Here is a 15,187-nt window from a genome sequence, read left to right on the forward strand (position 1 = left end):
GGAGCAGCCACACCCCTCAGCACAGTCGTCATGGTTACAGGTCTCTCCACTGGAGAGGGAGCGGCAGGACCCGCCGCAGGACGACACACAGGACTGGTACAGCATCCCACCCAAACACACCATCCCTACACACACACACACACACACACACATCTGAGTTACACACCTCCATCACACCCACAAGACACACCACCGTTACACACACACACACACACACACACACACACACACACACACATCATACCCTGACACGCCACTGCCCACACAGACTCACCACACTCTGAGACGTGGGCCCTGTAGTTGACAGTGACATTGTGTTTGGAGCAGAGATAGGCATAGTGGGCCAGGGCCGTACACAGACAGGCGTTACCACAGCGACAGGCCTGGTAGCGACACTGCTGCTGGTACACACTGGAACTGACGTAACCATGGCATGGAGAGAACACACTGCCCAACAACACCTCACACAGAGAGGCGTAGAACACTGGAAGACACACACAGCTTTTGAGACGATATGTGGAGAGGTATTACAAGAAAACAAATGGAGGTCAGGTTAGAGTTTTGAGGTCAGGGGTCAGAGGTTACCGTTGTGCTGATTTATCTCACAGGGGTCAATGATGGGCTGGTTGACGGGGGCGGAGCAAGCAGATGAGACTCTCCAGGAGTTAGCATGGAGCTGGGGAGTCCCCTCTATCATCCCTGCTGGAGACCTACACAGGCCAGCCAACATTTCAGGAATATTCTTAATGTAATACTCTTTTACTCAACTTCCTCAGATAAAAATGCAAAAAACCCATCTACTGATAGGAGTCAGAAGTCAGCATGAGAGGAAGTAGTGTTTCCTTACAGGAAGTCATCCCGCAGGTTTCCGTTGAAGGTTCCACAAAGGCCCAGCGTGTTGCTGCGCCATTGGCTGTCCAGCTGTAGATAGACACGCCCACCACGCCCGTCATATTGCAGACGCAGTCCAAACAACGTCCTCAGCTGGACGAACACTGACGTTAACCTCCGTACCTCAACTACATCTACACACATATACACACATTAAGTCAAGACGTACAATAAGGTGTTCCGCAAAGCTGTGTGTTGGAACCGTTACTGTTCTCTCTATACATGCTACTTGATGGTATTCATATCCGTATCCTTCTACATACCATAGGAGTATTATTAAAGGAATCAATAAAGTTTATTGTATCATACCACCGGTGTAGGGCAAAGCGGGGGCGGGGTTGACCCCTATAAGCACTTCCCCCTCTCGGGTCAGAGTCACCTGGTGATTAGCATCTTCATCCAGAACCACCGTCACTGACTGGATACACACCTGCTGCTGGGCCTACACACACACACACACACACACACACACACACACACACACAGTGTGTCAGGCTGTATATGCGTGTTACCTTTGTGCAGGTGGTATACTGCAGTGTGTGTGTGTTACCTTTGTGCAGGTGGTATATTGCAGTGTGTGTGTGTTACCTTCGTGCAGGTGGTATATTGCAGTGTGTGTGTGTTACCTTCGTGCAGGTGGTATATTGCAGTGTGTGTGTGTTACCTTCGTGCAGGTGGTATATTGCAATGTGTGTGTGTTACCTTCATGCAGGTGGTATATTGAAGTGTGTGTGTGTTACCTTTGTGCAGGTGGTATATTGCAGTGTGTGTGTGTTACCTTTGTGCAGGTGGTATATTGCAGTGTGTGTGTGTTACCTTCGTGCAGGTGGTATACTGCAGTGTGTGTGTGTTACCTTTGTGCAGGTGGTATACTGCAGTGTGTGTGTGTTACCTTCGTGCAGGTGGTATACTGCAGTGTGTGTGTGTTACCTTCGTGCAGGTGGTATACTGCAGTGTGACAGTGAATCTGCTGCCGCTGCGGCTCTTGGCCAAGACGTACTGACACGCCCCTGGCTGCAGGAACATCCTCCCATCGAACGATGTCACAAACACGTCACCTACTACTGAACACTCCGCTGAGAGAGAGGGAGGGAGGGAGAGAGAGAGAGAGAGGAAGGTGAACAGGGAGAGATGAGGGTGGACAGGGAGAGAGAGAGAGAGAGAGAGAGAGAGAGAGAGAGAGGAAGGTGAACAGGGAGAGATGAGGGTGGACAGGGAGAGAGAGAGAGAGAGAGAGAGAGAGAGAGAGAGTGAGAGAGAGAGAGAGAGGGTGTGACATTGTATCGTCCCACTTATGAGCTGTGATAATATACTGTATGACATGGTCAGCTCACCTGTACAGTTGTTGTCCGTGCAGTTCCACACTCCCCCCATACACACACTGTAAACACACCACAGGTTAGTCACACACACACATACACACACACACACACACACACACACACACACACACACACACTCACCAGACGCTGCAGCCCTGCTCCAGAGTGTATCCCTGTGTGTATGAGGTGCCGTGGTAGACACAAGGACACTGAGACACAGCGATACAAGTCCCATTCTGCAGAATCAACCCTGAGACAGACGGACACACAGAGGGTGAGAGGGAGTGTGTGTGCGTTTGTGTCTGTGCGAGTTTGCATTTATGTGTGTGTGTCTGTGTGTGTATGAGTGTACCATCAGGGCAGTAGCATCCATCCAGACAGTGCAGGTTAGTTCCTAGACACTCCTTATCAAAGGTACAGGTGGGAGGGCAGCAGCTGATACAGTCTCTATGGACAAAACTCTCCTCACAGCCATCATCTATGGAACAGTCAAATTAAAGACTGACTGTAGTAATAGGTTAGCTCAAGGTTAGTTGAAGGTTTGGGTTGTTAGTGTAACATTACTGACTGCAGGATGGGAAGCTGTCTCTCCACTCTCGTACAGGGTATCCTACATGGCTGCAGGCTCGTGCATACTCCACCAGCGCACGGCAAAACGTCTCCTCCTCATCTGACCTAATTACAGCAGACAACAGTCAGACTATACTCAGATAACCCCCAGACAACAGTCAGACAACAGTCGGATAACTCCCAGACAACAGTCAGACAACACTCAGACAACCCCCAGACAACAGTCAGACAACAGTCAGATAACCCCCAGACAACAGTCAGATAACCCCCAGACAACAGTCAGATAACCCCCAGACAACAGTCAGACCACACTCAGATAACCCCCAGACAACAGTCAGACTACACTCAGATAACCCCCAGACAACAGTCAGAGAACAGTCAGACAACAGTCATACCACACTCAGATAACCCCCAGACAACAGTCAGACAACAGTCAGTGAACAGCCAGACAACAGTCAGACTACACTCAGATAACCCCCAGACAACAGTCAGAGAACAGCCAGACAACATTCAGACAGCACTCAGATAACCCCCAGACAACAGTCAGAGAACAGCCAGACAACAGTCAGACTACACTCAGATAACCCCCAGACAACAGTCAGACAACAGTCAGAGAACAGCCAGACAACAGTCAGACAACAGTCAGAGAACAGCCAGCCAACACTCTGACGACATGGAGGAATCAAATACCCTCTGACTTACAGGACACATGAACACTCTGGACCTACTTACACACAGAGGTCGGAGACACAGCTAGCCACGTAGAGGTTTGGGTCGATGTTCTCATGACAGGACAGGAAGGGGAAGAACAGGAGAGCACTGCACTTCTCTATGGCATCCTACACACACACACACACACACACATTCACACATTTTTACATCAACATATTACAGTAAAACACAGAAATAAGCACAGAGAACACAGGTACATGGACAAGCCAGGTTCAAGCAACAGACAGACAGACAGACAGACAGACAGACAGACAGACAGACAGACAGACAGACAGACAGACAGACAGACAGACAGACAGGTCTTACGTCCATGTCAGACTCAGAGGGACAGGGTCCAGTGAAGTCTATGTCCACTAGAGGGCAGCCTCTCTCATGGGGCAGATCGACTGACCAGCTGTTAGCAAACACTGCTGGCTCCTCTGTCTGCACGCCTACACACAGGCACACACACACAAAACACGTACACACGGTTAAGGTTCCTCCCTCTACATGCCTGACTATAATCCAATATAATAGAACAACTGTATATTAGAAGAACTACTCTCTCCTCTGGTTTCTTCTGTTCCATCTTTTCTCATTTACCTCCACGTCATTTAGCAGACGCTCTTATCCAGAATGATTTACAGGAGCAATTAGGGTTAAGTGCCTTGCTCAAGGGCACATCTACAGATTTTGTACCTAGTCAGTAGTGGGATTCGAACCAGCGACCTTTCGGTTACTGGCCGAACGCTCTTAACCACTAAGCAACCTGCTGCCCATTTCTCCTCTCTGCTCTCCTCTCTCCTCTCCTCTCAGGTTACAGGACTAGGGCCTCCCCCTCAGTAATAATAACTATAATGGTTCCCTGTGGTGCTGAGAGGAGAAAGGTTGTGATGGAGGGATGATTGGGTGCTGAGAGAGAGGATAAGAGATGGATGGAGGAGGGAGGATAAGAGACTGGTCGGACCCGTCTGTCCAGTCTTACAGTGGGCTTTGATGAGGTGTGCGAGTGTGTGTCTCACCGCGGGCTGTGGTGAGGTCATCATTGGGCAGGTTGTTGTAGTTCCCACAAAGGCCACAGGGGGTGCCGTGGTGCTGTTCAGACATCTTCAGATATACTCCGCTCCCCCCATCCCAAGCCAGAGAGAAGCCAAAAACGCTCTTCACCAACAGGTAGTCAGCCAGACGCTCTATAAACACACCTCCTATTGTCTGGGGTAGGCTCAGCCTACACACACACACACACACACACACACACACACACACACACACACACACACACACACACACACACACACACACACACACACACACACACACACACACACACACACACACACACACACACACACGGATTATTATTATTTATTTTTTTACAATGCTTTATTGTCACATACACCAGATACGTGCAGTGAAACATATTGTTTTACAGGGTCAGCCATAGTAGTACGGCGCCCCTGGACAAAATGAGGGTTAAGTGCCTGGCTCATGGGCACATTGACAGATTTTTCACCTCGTCAGCTTGGGTATTCAAACCAGCGGCCTTTCGGTTAATGGACCAACGCTCTAACCGCTAGGCCACCTGCCGCCCTACACACACACACACATTTGTCCATAGCCTACTAACCTGCGACCCCCCTGGTGGACTTGGTATCCAGAGATGTGGATCTCCTCCTCGTTGGGGAAGAAGAGACTGAGAGCCCTGGGACAGGAGTACACACTGCCCTCACACACACGGCTGTTATGGACCCACACTGTGTACTGTGGTGTGGCTGAGCGGCAGTCCTGGGACAGTATGTAGGAGCAGGTCCCAGGGTAGTAGAAGTAGCTGCCATCGAACGTCTCATAGTGGTACTGACCCCAAGACCTGCATATCCCATCTCTGTCCTGGCCCTGGTTAGGAACTACACACACACACACACACACACACACACACACACACACACACACACACACACACACACGCACACACACGCACACACACACACACACACACACACACACACACACACACACACACACACACACACACACACACACACACACACACACACACACACACACACACACAGAGTTGTGTATGCTTATTTCAACTCTGAATCAGCTTGAAGGTGCACTGGTCTGTCTTTGTGTGTAGGAGGCTATGGAGAGGTTGGTTGCACACAGTGCCAGCTCACTAAAAGCTGCTCAGTTCCAGGAAACCCCTGTCTCTGTACTATTCCCAGACCTGCCAACTAGACCCACTGTGTTACAGTGGTAGTATTTTAACCAGGTAGGTATTTGGTTAACAGGAACACTGTGTAAGTGGTAGTACTTTAACCAGGTAGGTATTTGGTTAACAGGAATACTGTGTAACAGTGGTGGTACTTTAACCAGATAGGTATTTGGTTAACAGGAACACTGTGTAACAGTGGTGGTACTTTAACCAGATAGGTATTTGGTTAACAGGAACACTGTGTAACAGTGGTGGTACTTTAACCAGATAGGTATTTGGTTAACAGGAATACTGTGTAACAGTGGTGGTACTTTAACCAGGTAGGTATTTGGTTAACAGGAATACTGTGTAACAGTGGTGGTACTTTAACCAGATAGGTATTTGGTTAACAGGAACACTGTGTAACAGTGGTGGTACTTTAACCAGGTAGGTATTTGGTTAACAGGAACAGTGTGTAACAGTGGTGGTACTTTAACCAGGTAGGTATTTGGTTAACAGGAACACTGTGTAACAGTGGTGGTGCTTTAACCAGGTAGGTATTTGGTTAACAGGAAAACTGTGTAAGTGGTAGTACTTTAACCAGGTAGGTATTTGGTTAACAGAAACACTGTGTAAGTGGTAGTACTTTAACCAGGTAGGTATTTGGTTAACAGGAACACTGTGTAACAGTGGTGGTGCTTTAAGCAGGTAGGTATTTGGTTAACAGGAACACTGTGTAAGTGGTAGTACTTTAACCAGGTAGGTATTTGGTTAACAGGAACACTGTGTAAGTGGTAGTACTTTAACCAGGTAGGTATTTGGTTAACAGGAACACTGTGTTACAGTGGTAGTATTTTAAACAGGTAGGTATTTGGTTAACAGGAACACTGTGTAAGTGGTAGTATTTTAACCAGGTAGGTATTTGGTTAACAGAAACAGTGTGTAACAGTGGTGGTACTTTAACCAGGTAGGTATTTGGTTAACAGGAACACTGTGTAAGTGGTAGTACTTTAACCAGGTAGGTATTTGGTTAACAGGAACAGTGTGTAACAGTGGTGGTACTTTAACCAGGTAGGTATTTGGTTAACAGGAACAGTGTGTAACAGTGGTGGTGGTGCTTTAACCAGGTAGGTATTTGGTTAACAGAAACACTGTGTAAGTGGTAGTATTTTAACCAGGTAGGTATTTGGTTAACAGGAACAGTGTGTAACAGTGGTGGTACTTTAACCAGGTAGGTATTTGGTTAACAGGAACAGTGTGTAACAGTGGTGGTACTTTAACCAGGTAGGTATTTGGTTAACAGGAACACTGTGTAACAGTGGTGGTGGTGCTTTAACCAGGTAGGTATTTGGTTAACAGAAACACTGTGTAAGTGGTGGTATTTTAACCAGGTAGGTATTTGCTTAACAGGAACACTGTGTAACAGTGGTGGTACTTTAACCAGGTAGGTGTTTGGTTAACAGGAACACTGTGTAAGTGGTAGTACTTAAACCAGGTAGGTATTTGGTTAACAGGAACACTGTGTAACAGTGGTGGTACTTTAACCAGGTAGGTATTTGGTTAACAGGAACACTGTGTAACAGTGGTGGTGCTGAACCAGGTAGGTATTTGGTTAACAGGAACAGTGTGTAACAGTGGTAGTACTTTAACCAGGTAGGTATTTGGTTAACAGGAACACTGTGTAAGTGGTAGTACTTTAATCAGGTAGGTATTTGGTTAACAGGAACACTGTGTAAGTGGTAGTACTTTAACCAGGTAGGTATTTGGTTAACAGGAACACTGTGTAAGTGGTAGTACTTTAACCAGGTAGGTATTTGGTTAACAAGAACACTGTGTAAGTGGTAGTACTTTAACCAGGTAGGTATTTGGTTAACAGGAACAGTGTGTAACAGTGGTGGTACTTTAACCAGGTAGGTATTTGGTTAACAGGAACAGTGTGTAACAGTGGTGGTGGTGCTTTAACCAGGTAGGTATTTGGTTAACAGGAACACTGTGTAACAGTGGTGGTGGTGCTTTAACCAGGTAGGTATTTGGTTAACAGGAACACTGTGTAACAGTGGTGGTGCTTTAACCAGGTAGGTATTTGGTTAACAGGAACACTGTGTAAGTGGTAGTACTTTAATCAGGTAGGTATTTGGTTAACAGGAACACTGTGTAAGTGGTAGTACTTTAACAAGGTAGGTATTTGGTTAACAGGAACACTGTGTAAGTGGTAGTACTTTAACCAGGTAGGTATTTGGTTAACAGGAACATTGTGTAACAGTGGTGGTGGTACTTTAACCAGGTAGGTATTTGGTTAACAGGAACACTGTGTAAGTGGTAGTACCTTAACCAGGTAGGTATTTGGTTAACAGGAACACTGTGTAACAGTGGTGGTACTTTAACCAGGTAGATATTTGGTTAACAGGAACACTGTGTAACAGTGGTGGTACTTTAACCAGGTAGGTATTTGGTTAACAGGAACACTGTGTAACAGTGGTGTTGGTGCTTTAACCAGGTAGGTATTTGGTTAACAGGAACACTGTGTAACAGTGGTGGTACTTTAACCAGATAGGTATTTGGTTAACAGGAATACTGTGTAACAGTGGTGGTACTTTAACCAGGTAGGTATTTGGTTAACAGGAATACTGTGTAACAGTGGTGGTACTTTAACCAGATAGGTATTTGGTTAACAGGAACACTGTGTAACAGTGGTGGTACTTTAACCAGGTAGGTATTTGGTTAACAGGAACAGTGTGTAACAGTGGTGGTACTTTAACCAGGTAGGTATTTGGTTAACAGGAACACTGTGTAACAGTGGTGGTGCTTTAACCAGGTAGGTATTTGGTTAACAGGAAAACTGTGTAAGTGGTAGTACTTTAACCAGGTAGGTATTTGGTTAACAGAAACACTGTGTAAGTGGTAGTACTTTAACCAGGTAGGTATTTGGTTAACAGGAACACTGTGTAACAGTGGTGGTGCTTTAAGCAGGTAGGTATTTGGTTAACAGGAACACTGTGTAAGTGGTAGTACTTTAACCAGGTAGGTATTTGGTTAACAGGAACACTGTGTAAGTGGTAGTACTTTAACCAGGTAGGTATTTGGTTAACAGGAACACTGTGTTACAGTGGTAGTATTTTAAACAGGTAGGTATTTGGTTAACAGGAACACTGTGTAAGTGGTAGTATTTTAACCAGGTAGGTATTTGGTTAACAGAAACAGTGTGTAACAGTGGTGGTACTTTAACCAGGTAGGTATTTGGTTAACAGGAACACTGTGTAAGTGGTAGTACTTTAACCAGGTAGGTATTTGGTTAACAGGAACAGTGTGTAACAGTGGTGGTACTTTAACCAGGTAGGTATTTGGTTAACAGGAACAGTGTGTAACAGTGGTGGTGGTGCTTTAACCAGGTAGGTATTTGGTTAACAGAAACACTGTGTAAGTGGTAGTATTTTAACCAGGTAGGTATTTGGTTAACAGGAACAGTGTGTAACAGTGGTGGTACTTTAACCAGGTAGGTATTTGGTTAACAGGAACAGTGTGTAACAGTGGTGGTACTTTAACCAGGTAGGTATTTGGTTAACAGGAACACTGTGTAACAGTGGTGGTGGTGCTTTAACCAGGTAGGTATTTGGTTAACAGAAACACTGTGTAAGTGGTGGTATTTTAACCAGGTAGGTATTTGCTTAACAGGAACACTGTGTAACAGTGGTGGTACTTTAACCAGGTAGGTGTTTGGTTAACAGGAACACTGTGTAAGTGGTAGTACTTAAACCAGGTAGGTATTTGGTTAACAGGAACACTGTGTAACAGTGGTGGTACTTTAACCAGGTAGGTATTTGGTTAACAGGAACACTGTGTAACAGTGGTGGTGCTGAACCAGGTAGGTATTTGGTTAACAGGAACAGTGTGTAACAGTGGTAGTACTTTAACCAGGTAGGTATTTGGTTAACAGGAACACTGTGTAAGTGGTAGTACTTTAATCAGGTAGGTATTTGGTTAACAGGAACACTGTGTAAGTGGTAGTACTTTAACCAGGTAGGTATTTGGTTAACAGGAACACTGTGTAAGTGGTAGTACTTTAACCAGGTAGGTATTTGGTTAACAAGAACACTGTGTAAGTGGTAGTACTTTAACCAGGTAGGTATTTGGTTAACAGGAACAGTGTGTAACAGTGGTGGTACTTTAACCAGGTAGGTATTTGGTTAACAGGAACAGTGTGTAACAGTGGTGGTGGTGCTTTAACCAGGTAGGTATTTGGTTAACAGGAACACTGTGTAACAGTGGTGGTGGTGCTTTAACCAGGTAGGTATTTGGTTAACAGGAACACTGTGTAACAGTGGTGGTGCTTTAACCAGGTAGGTATTTGGTTAACAGGAACACTGTGTAAGTGGTAGTACTTTAATCAGGTAGGTATTTGGTTAACAGGAACACTGTGTAAGTGGTAGTACTTTAACAAGGTAGGTATTTGGTTAACAGGAACACTGTGTAAGTGGTAGTACTTTAACCAGGTAGGTATTTGGTTAACAGGAACATTGTGTAACAGTGGTGGTGGTACTTTAACCAGGTAGGTATTTGGTTAACAGGAACACTGTGTAAGTGGTAGTACCTTAACCAGGTAGGTATTTGGTTAACAGGAACACTGTGTAACAGTGGTGGTACTTTAACCAGGTAGATATTTGGTTAACAGGAACACTGTGTAACAGTGGTGGTACTTTAACCAGGTAGGTATTTGGTTAACAGGAACACTGTGTAACAGTGGTGTTGGTGCTTTAACCAGGTAGGTATTTGGTTAACAGGAACACTGTGTAACAGTGGTGGTGCTTTAACCAGGTAGGTATTTGGTTAACAGGAACACTGTGTAACAGTGGTGGTACTTTAACCAGGTAGGTATTTGGTTAACAGGAACACTGTATAACAGTGGTGGTACTTTAACCAGGTAGGTATTTGGTTAACAGGAACACTGTGTAAGTGGTAGTACTTTAACCAGGTAGGTATTTGGTTAACAGGAACACTGTGTAAGTGGTAGTACTTTAACCAGGTAGGTATTTGGTTAACAGGAACACTGTGTAAGTGGTAGTACTTTAACCAGGTAGGTATTTGGTTAACAGGAACACTGTGTAACAGTGGTGGTACTTTAACCAGGTAGGTATTTGGTTAACAGGAACACTGTGTAACAGAGTTGGTCCATGTCTGCCTCACCCGGGATGAGAACCCAACAGCAACACTTCATATTACCGTTGCGTCACCAAACCCACCAAAACCAACCATAGTTGGGCAAGGGAAACACTAATTAAATTCTCAGGCAAGCTACTAGTATAGAGGCTGTAATTGATCCAGCTCTGATGTAGTCTACAGAAACTCAACCCTAATCTTCCAGACTTAATCACACACTATATGGACTAGGGGGTGTTTGTGTGAATGTGGTTATTAATTTAATGCAGCTTATTAATGATTGTTGATTGACGTGTCGGTCTAACCCTCATGTAGACACACACACACACACGCACACGCACACGCACACACACACACACACACGCGCACACGCACTAAGCACACACAAAAATGAGACACGCATTGTGGAGTGTGTGTGTTACTCACTGATCTGGCAGCGGTCTCCAAGGGCCTGGAACTGTGCACAGTCACACACCCCCCCCCTCCTGACACCAGCCCCCATTCAGACAGCCGCAGTACTCTGGTAAAACACACACAATCTTTCCTCAATCTTCTCTGGAAAGACTTTTGAGAACAAATGATTCTTAACAAGACAGACTGCTTTTTAGTCTTTTCTGTAGCCGCGTTGACCCAACCACACCCTGTGTGTGTGTGTGTGTGTGTCTACCTGAGGAGGCATCGCGGGCTGTGTAATTATGTAGAACACTGCGAGGGAGAGTTGTTTCAGAGAGAAGAGGACTGAATGTCTGAAGAGGAGAGAGCACTGATGAGCACACACACATACATACCTACCATACCTACTGTGTGTATAGTGTGTGTAGTATGTGTGTATCCAATGATGTAGTGGTAAAGAAATAGGTGGCCGGCCACGGTGAAAAAAGTAAATCTGTACTTTCAATGCTATTTTTCTGTAAAAGGTGGGTAACAACCGTGCAAAACAAAACGTGGCCTTTACCCTCCACTACACCGCTGTGTATCTCTAGCCCTGTTTGTGTATTTGTGTAGTTGCCCCAGTGTGTGTGTCCTACAAAGGCATCTTTGTGCTGGTCAGTGTGTTGAGTGAGTCCTGACCTCTGCTTCTCTTAGGTGTAGTGTACCTACCTCCTCCCCTAGGAGATCCCGTTTCCTCCGCAGTGCATTATCCCTCCTGCGCACACACACACACACACACACACACACACACACACACACACACACACACACACACACACACACACACACACACACACACACACACACACACACACACACACACACACACACACACACACACACACACACACACGGAGAGAAACGTACATTGTGAAGAGAAACATGCAAACTGAAGTCAAATGCACTTAAGACCACTTGAATACAGCCACACACACACACACACACCAGCTTGGTCATGACATTGAATGAATAAATCCCTGGAGGGGATGAGTTTCTCTTTTCCTTTCATCCACTCATCTCACCTCTGTAGTCTTCCGTCTGTCTCTGTCAGTTGGCTCTGAGCTTCTAAACACAAGAAAATGCCATCAATAAAACATCACACACACTATCACAATGTATAGGCTCACGCTCAAGGTCCTAAACGATTTCTTAACCGCCATCGATAAGAAACAATACTGTGCAGCCGTATTCATTGACCTGGCCAAGGCTTTCGACTCTGTCAATCACCACATCCTCATCGGCAGACTCAACAGCCTTGGTTTGTCAAATGATTGCCTCGACTGGTTCACCAACTACTTCTCCGACAGAGTTCAGTGTGTCAAATCTGAGGGCCTGTTGTCCGGACCTCTGGCAGTCTCTATGGGGGTGCCACAGGGTTCAATTCTTGGGCCGACTCTCTTCTCTGTATATATCAATGATGTCGCTCTTGCTGCTGGTGAGTCTCTGATCCACCTCTACGTAGACGACACCATTCTGTATACTTCTGGCACATCTTTGGACACTGTGTTAACCTGTTGAGGATCTTATCCCGATCTTATCCCGGTATTGGGATTCATTGTCATGTGACCATGGCGGGGAATTCAAAACTGCAAGAGTAATCATTTCAAAAAATCAAATAATCAACTATTTTCCTCCATTTGAAAGATATATCTCCTAAATCTAACCACGCTGTCCGATTTTCAGAGGCATTACGGAGAATGCATAAAGTTAGGTTATGTGAGGAGAGTACATTGACAATAGCTGCGTGTAATGTTTAGCCAATTCAAAGAAGGGCATCAACAGACAGAAAACTAGCTAGAATTATGCACTTACCTTTGACAATCTGCATCAGATGACACTCATAGGACATTATGTTATACAATACATGCATTTTTAGTTCCATCAAGTTCATATTTATATCCAAAAACAGCATTTACAGTCGCGGTGAAATTCAGAATTTTTTTCGGCTCGAATGCACCCAGTGAATCCAGCATTACAAATCACGGAATTACTATTCGAAAACATTGGTAAATTATAATATTGTCATTCAAAGAATAATATATTATCATCTCGTAATTGCTACCGAAGGGCCAGATCTCAAAATAACTTTACTGGGAAATCACATTTTGTATAAACTGGGTACTATGCTAACAACAATAAGCTATATGCTAAGCTAAGCTAAGCTATACCGTTAGCATTAGCATCATCTAATATCGATAATAACATTCTAAATATCCCCTTACCTTTGATTATCTCCATCAGAAGGCGCTGCCAGAGATCCCAGGTCCAGAACAAATGTGGTTTCTTTTGACAAAGTTCATAATTTATGTCCAAATAGTTAGCGTTCAGTAGGCTCCCACAAAATGAGGTGGGCAGTGTAAAGTCACGTCGAAAAACTAAAGAAAACCTAGTAAATAATCTATTTACGTTTGTTTAAACATGTCAAACGTTGTTTAGCACTAATCTTTTGTTCCATTTTTAACGTGAAACATCAGTAAACATCAGTAATATTTTCACACAACCTATCAAGTGTCTAGAATAAACGATAATGACAAAGGCACTCTTCTCAGATTCATGCGCAGGCGCAAAAAATGAAGTGATGACGTGTCAACTTGTAAGCTTTCTAATTCGGTGTGTATTAATCACAGATGCTTCAAACAACTTTCTAAAGATCGTTGACATCTAGTGGAAGCAGTAGGAGTTGCGAACTGAATCCTTTCTCACTGTGGTATCTTTAAAACAATGACACTAAATAGTACAGTCACAAAATTCTCTTTTTTTTTTATCTATTTTTCACAGGTTTTTGCCTGCAATATGAGTTTTGTTATACTTACAGACACCATTCAAACTGTTTTAGAAAATTCAGAGTGTTTTCTATCCGAATGTGTTAATAATATGCATATCCTAGCTTCTGAGTTGGTGTAGGAGGCAGTTAAAATTGGGCACATATTTCTTTCAAAATTCTCAATACTGCCCCCGTGGCCCGTAGAGGTTAACAACCCTCCAGAAGAGCTTCAATGCCATACAACTCTCCTTCCATGACCTCCAACTGCTCTTAAATACAAGTAAAACTAAATGCATGCTCTTCAACCAATCGCTGCCTGCACCTGCCTGCCCGTCCAGCATCACTACTCATACCTAGGTGTCTGGTTAGACTGTAAACTCTCCTTCCAGACTCACATAAAACATCTCCAATCCAAAGTGAAATCTATAATTGGCTTCCTATTTCGCAACAAAGCATCCTTCACTCATGCTGCCAAACATACCCTCGTAAAACTGACCATCTTACCGATCCTCGACTTTGGCGATGTCATTTACAAAATAGCCTCCAACACCCTACTCAACAAATTGGATGCAGTCTATCACAGTGCCATCCGTTTTGTCACCAAAGCCCCATATACTACCTACCACTGCGACCTGTACGCTCTCGTTAGCTGGCCCTCGCTTCATACTCGTCGCCAAACCCACTGGCTCAAGGTCATCTACAAGACCCTGCTTTGTAAAGTCCCGACTTATCTCAGCTCGCTGGTCACCATAGCTGCACCCACCCGTAGCACGCGCTCCAGCAGGTATATCTCACTTGTCACCCCCAAAGCCAATTCCTCCTTTGGCCGCCTCTCCTTCCAGTTCTCTGCTGCCAATGACTGGAACGAACTACAAAAATCTCTGAAACTGGAAACACTTATCTCCCACACTAGCTTTAAGCACCAGCTGTCAGAGCAGCTCACAGATCACTGCACATAGCCCATCTATAAATAGCCCAAACAACTACCTCTTCCCCTACTGTATTTATTTATTTATTTAGCTCCTTTGCACCCCAATATTTCTACTTTGCACACTCATTTACTGTCAAATCTACCATTCCAGTGTTTTAATTGCTATATTGTATTTACTTCGCCACCATGGCCTATTTATTGCCTTTACCTCCCTTATC

The 15,187-nt window shown here is 44.7% G+C and overlaps 1 protein-coding gene across 1 annotated transcript in view; it reads right to left on the reverse strand.

The window, feature by feature from the left end:
- LOC115197757 (otogelin-like protein) overlaps positions 1 to 15,187 on the reverse strand; it is a 53,993-nt gene that overhangs the window by 38,091 nt on the left and 715 nt on the right. The window contains exons 2-19 of the mRNA XM_029759561.1: positions 12,297 to 12,339; positions 11,944 to 11,989; positions 11,510 to 11,588; positions 11,318 to 11,362; positions 5,122 to 5,398; positions 4,517 to 4,722; positions 3,822 to 3,946; positions 3,516 to 3,622; positions 2,782 to 2,888; positions 2,566 to 2,691; positions 2,355 to 2,463; positions 2,226 to 2,272; positions 1,822 to 1,967; positions 1,201 to 1,333; positions 848 to 1,025; positions 586 to 710; positions 275 to 484; positions 1 to 125 (exon numbers count right to left, since the gene is read on the reverse strand). The exon at positions 1 to 125 is cut by the window's left edge and continues 44 nt beyond it. Coding sequence (XP_029615421.1) covers positions 1 to 125; positions 275 to 484; positions 586 to 710; positions 848 to 1,025; positions 1,201 to 1,333; positions 1,822 to 1,967; positions 2,226 to 2,272; positions 2,355 to 2,463; positions 2,566 to 2,691; positions 2,782 to 2,888; positions 3,516 to 3,622; positions 3,822 to 3,946; positions 4,517 to 4,722; positions 5,122 to 5,398; positions 11,318 to 11,362; positions 11,510 to 11,588; positions 11,944 to 11,989; positions 12,297 to 12,339 — 2,234 coding nt within the window. The remainder of the gene's footprint in view (positions 126 to 274; positions 485 to 585; positions 711 to 847; positions 1,026 to 1,200; positions 1,334 to 1,821; positions 1,968 to 2,225; positions 2,273 to 2,354; positions 2,464 to 2,565; positions 2,692 to 2,781; positions 2,889 to 3,515; positions 3,623 to 3,821; positions 3,947 to 4,516; positions 4,723 to 5,121; positions 5,399 to 11,317; positions 11,363 to 11,509; positions 11,589 to 11,943; positions 11,990 to 12,296; positions 12,340 to 15,187) is intronic.

This window comes from Salmo trutta, chromosome 7, assembly GCF_901001165.1.
Source record: "Salmo trutta chromosome 7, fSalTru1.1, whole genome shotgun sequence".
Lineage (NCBI taxonomy): Eukaryota > Metazoa > Chordata > Actinopteri > Salmoniformes > Salmonidae > Salmo > Salmo trutta.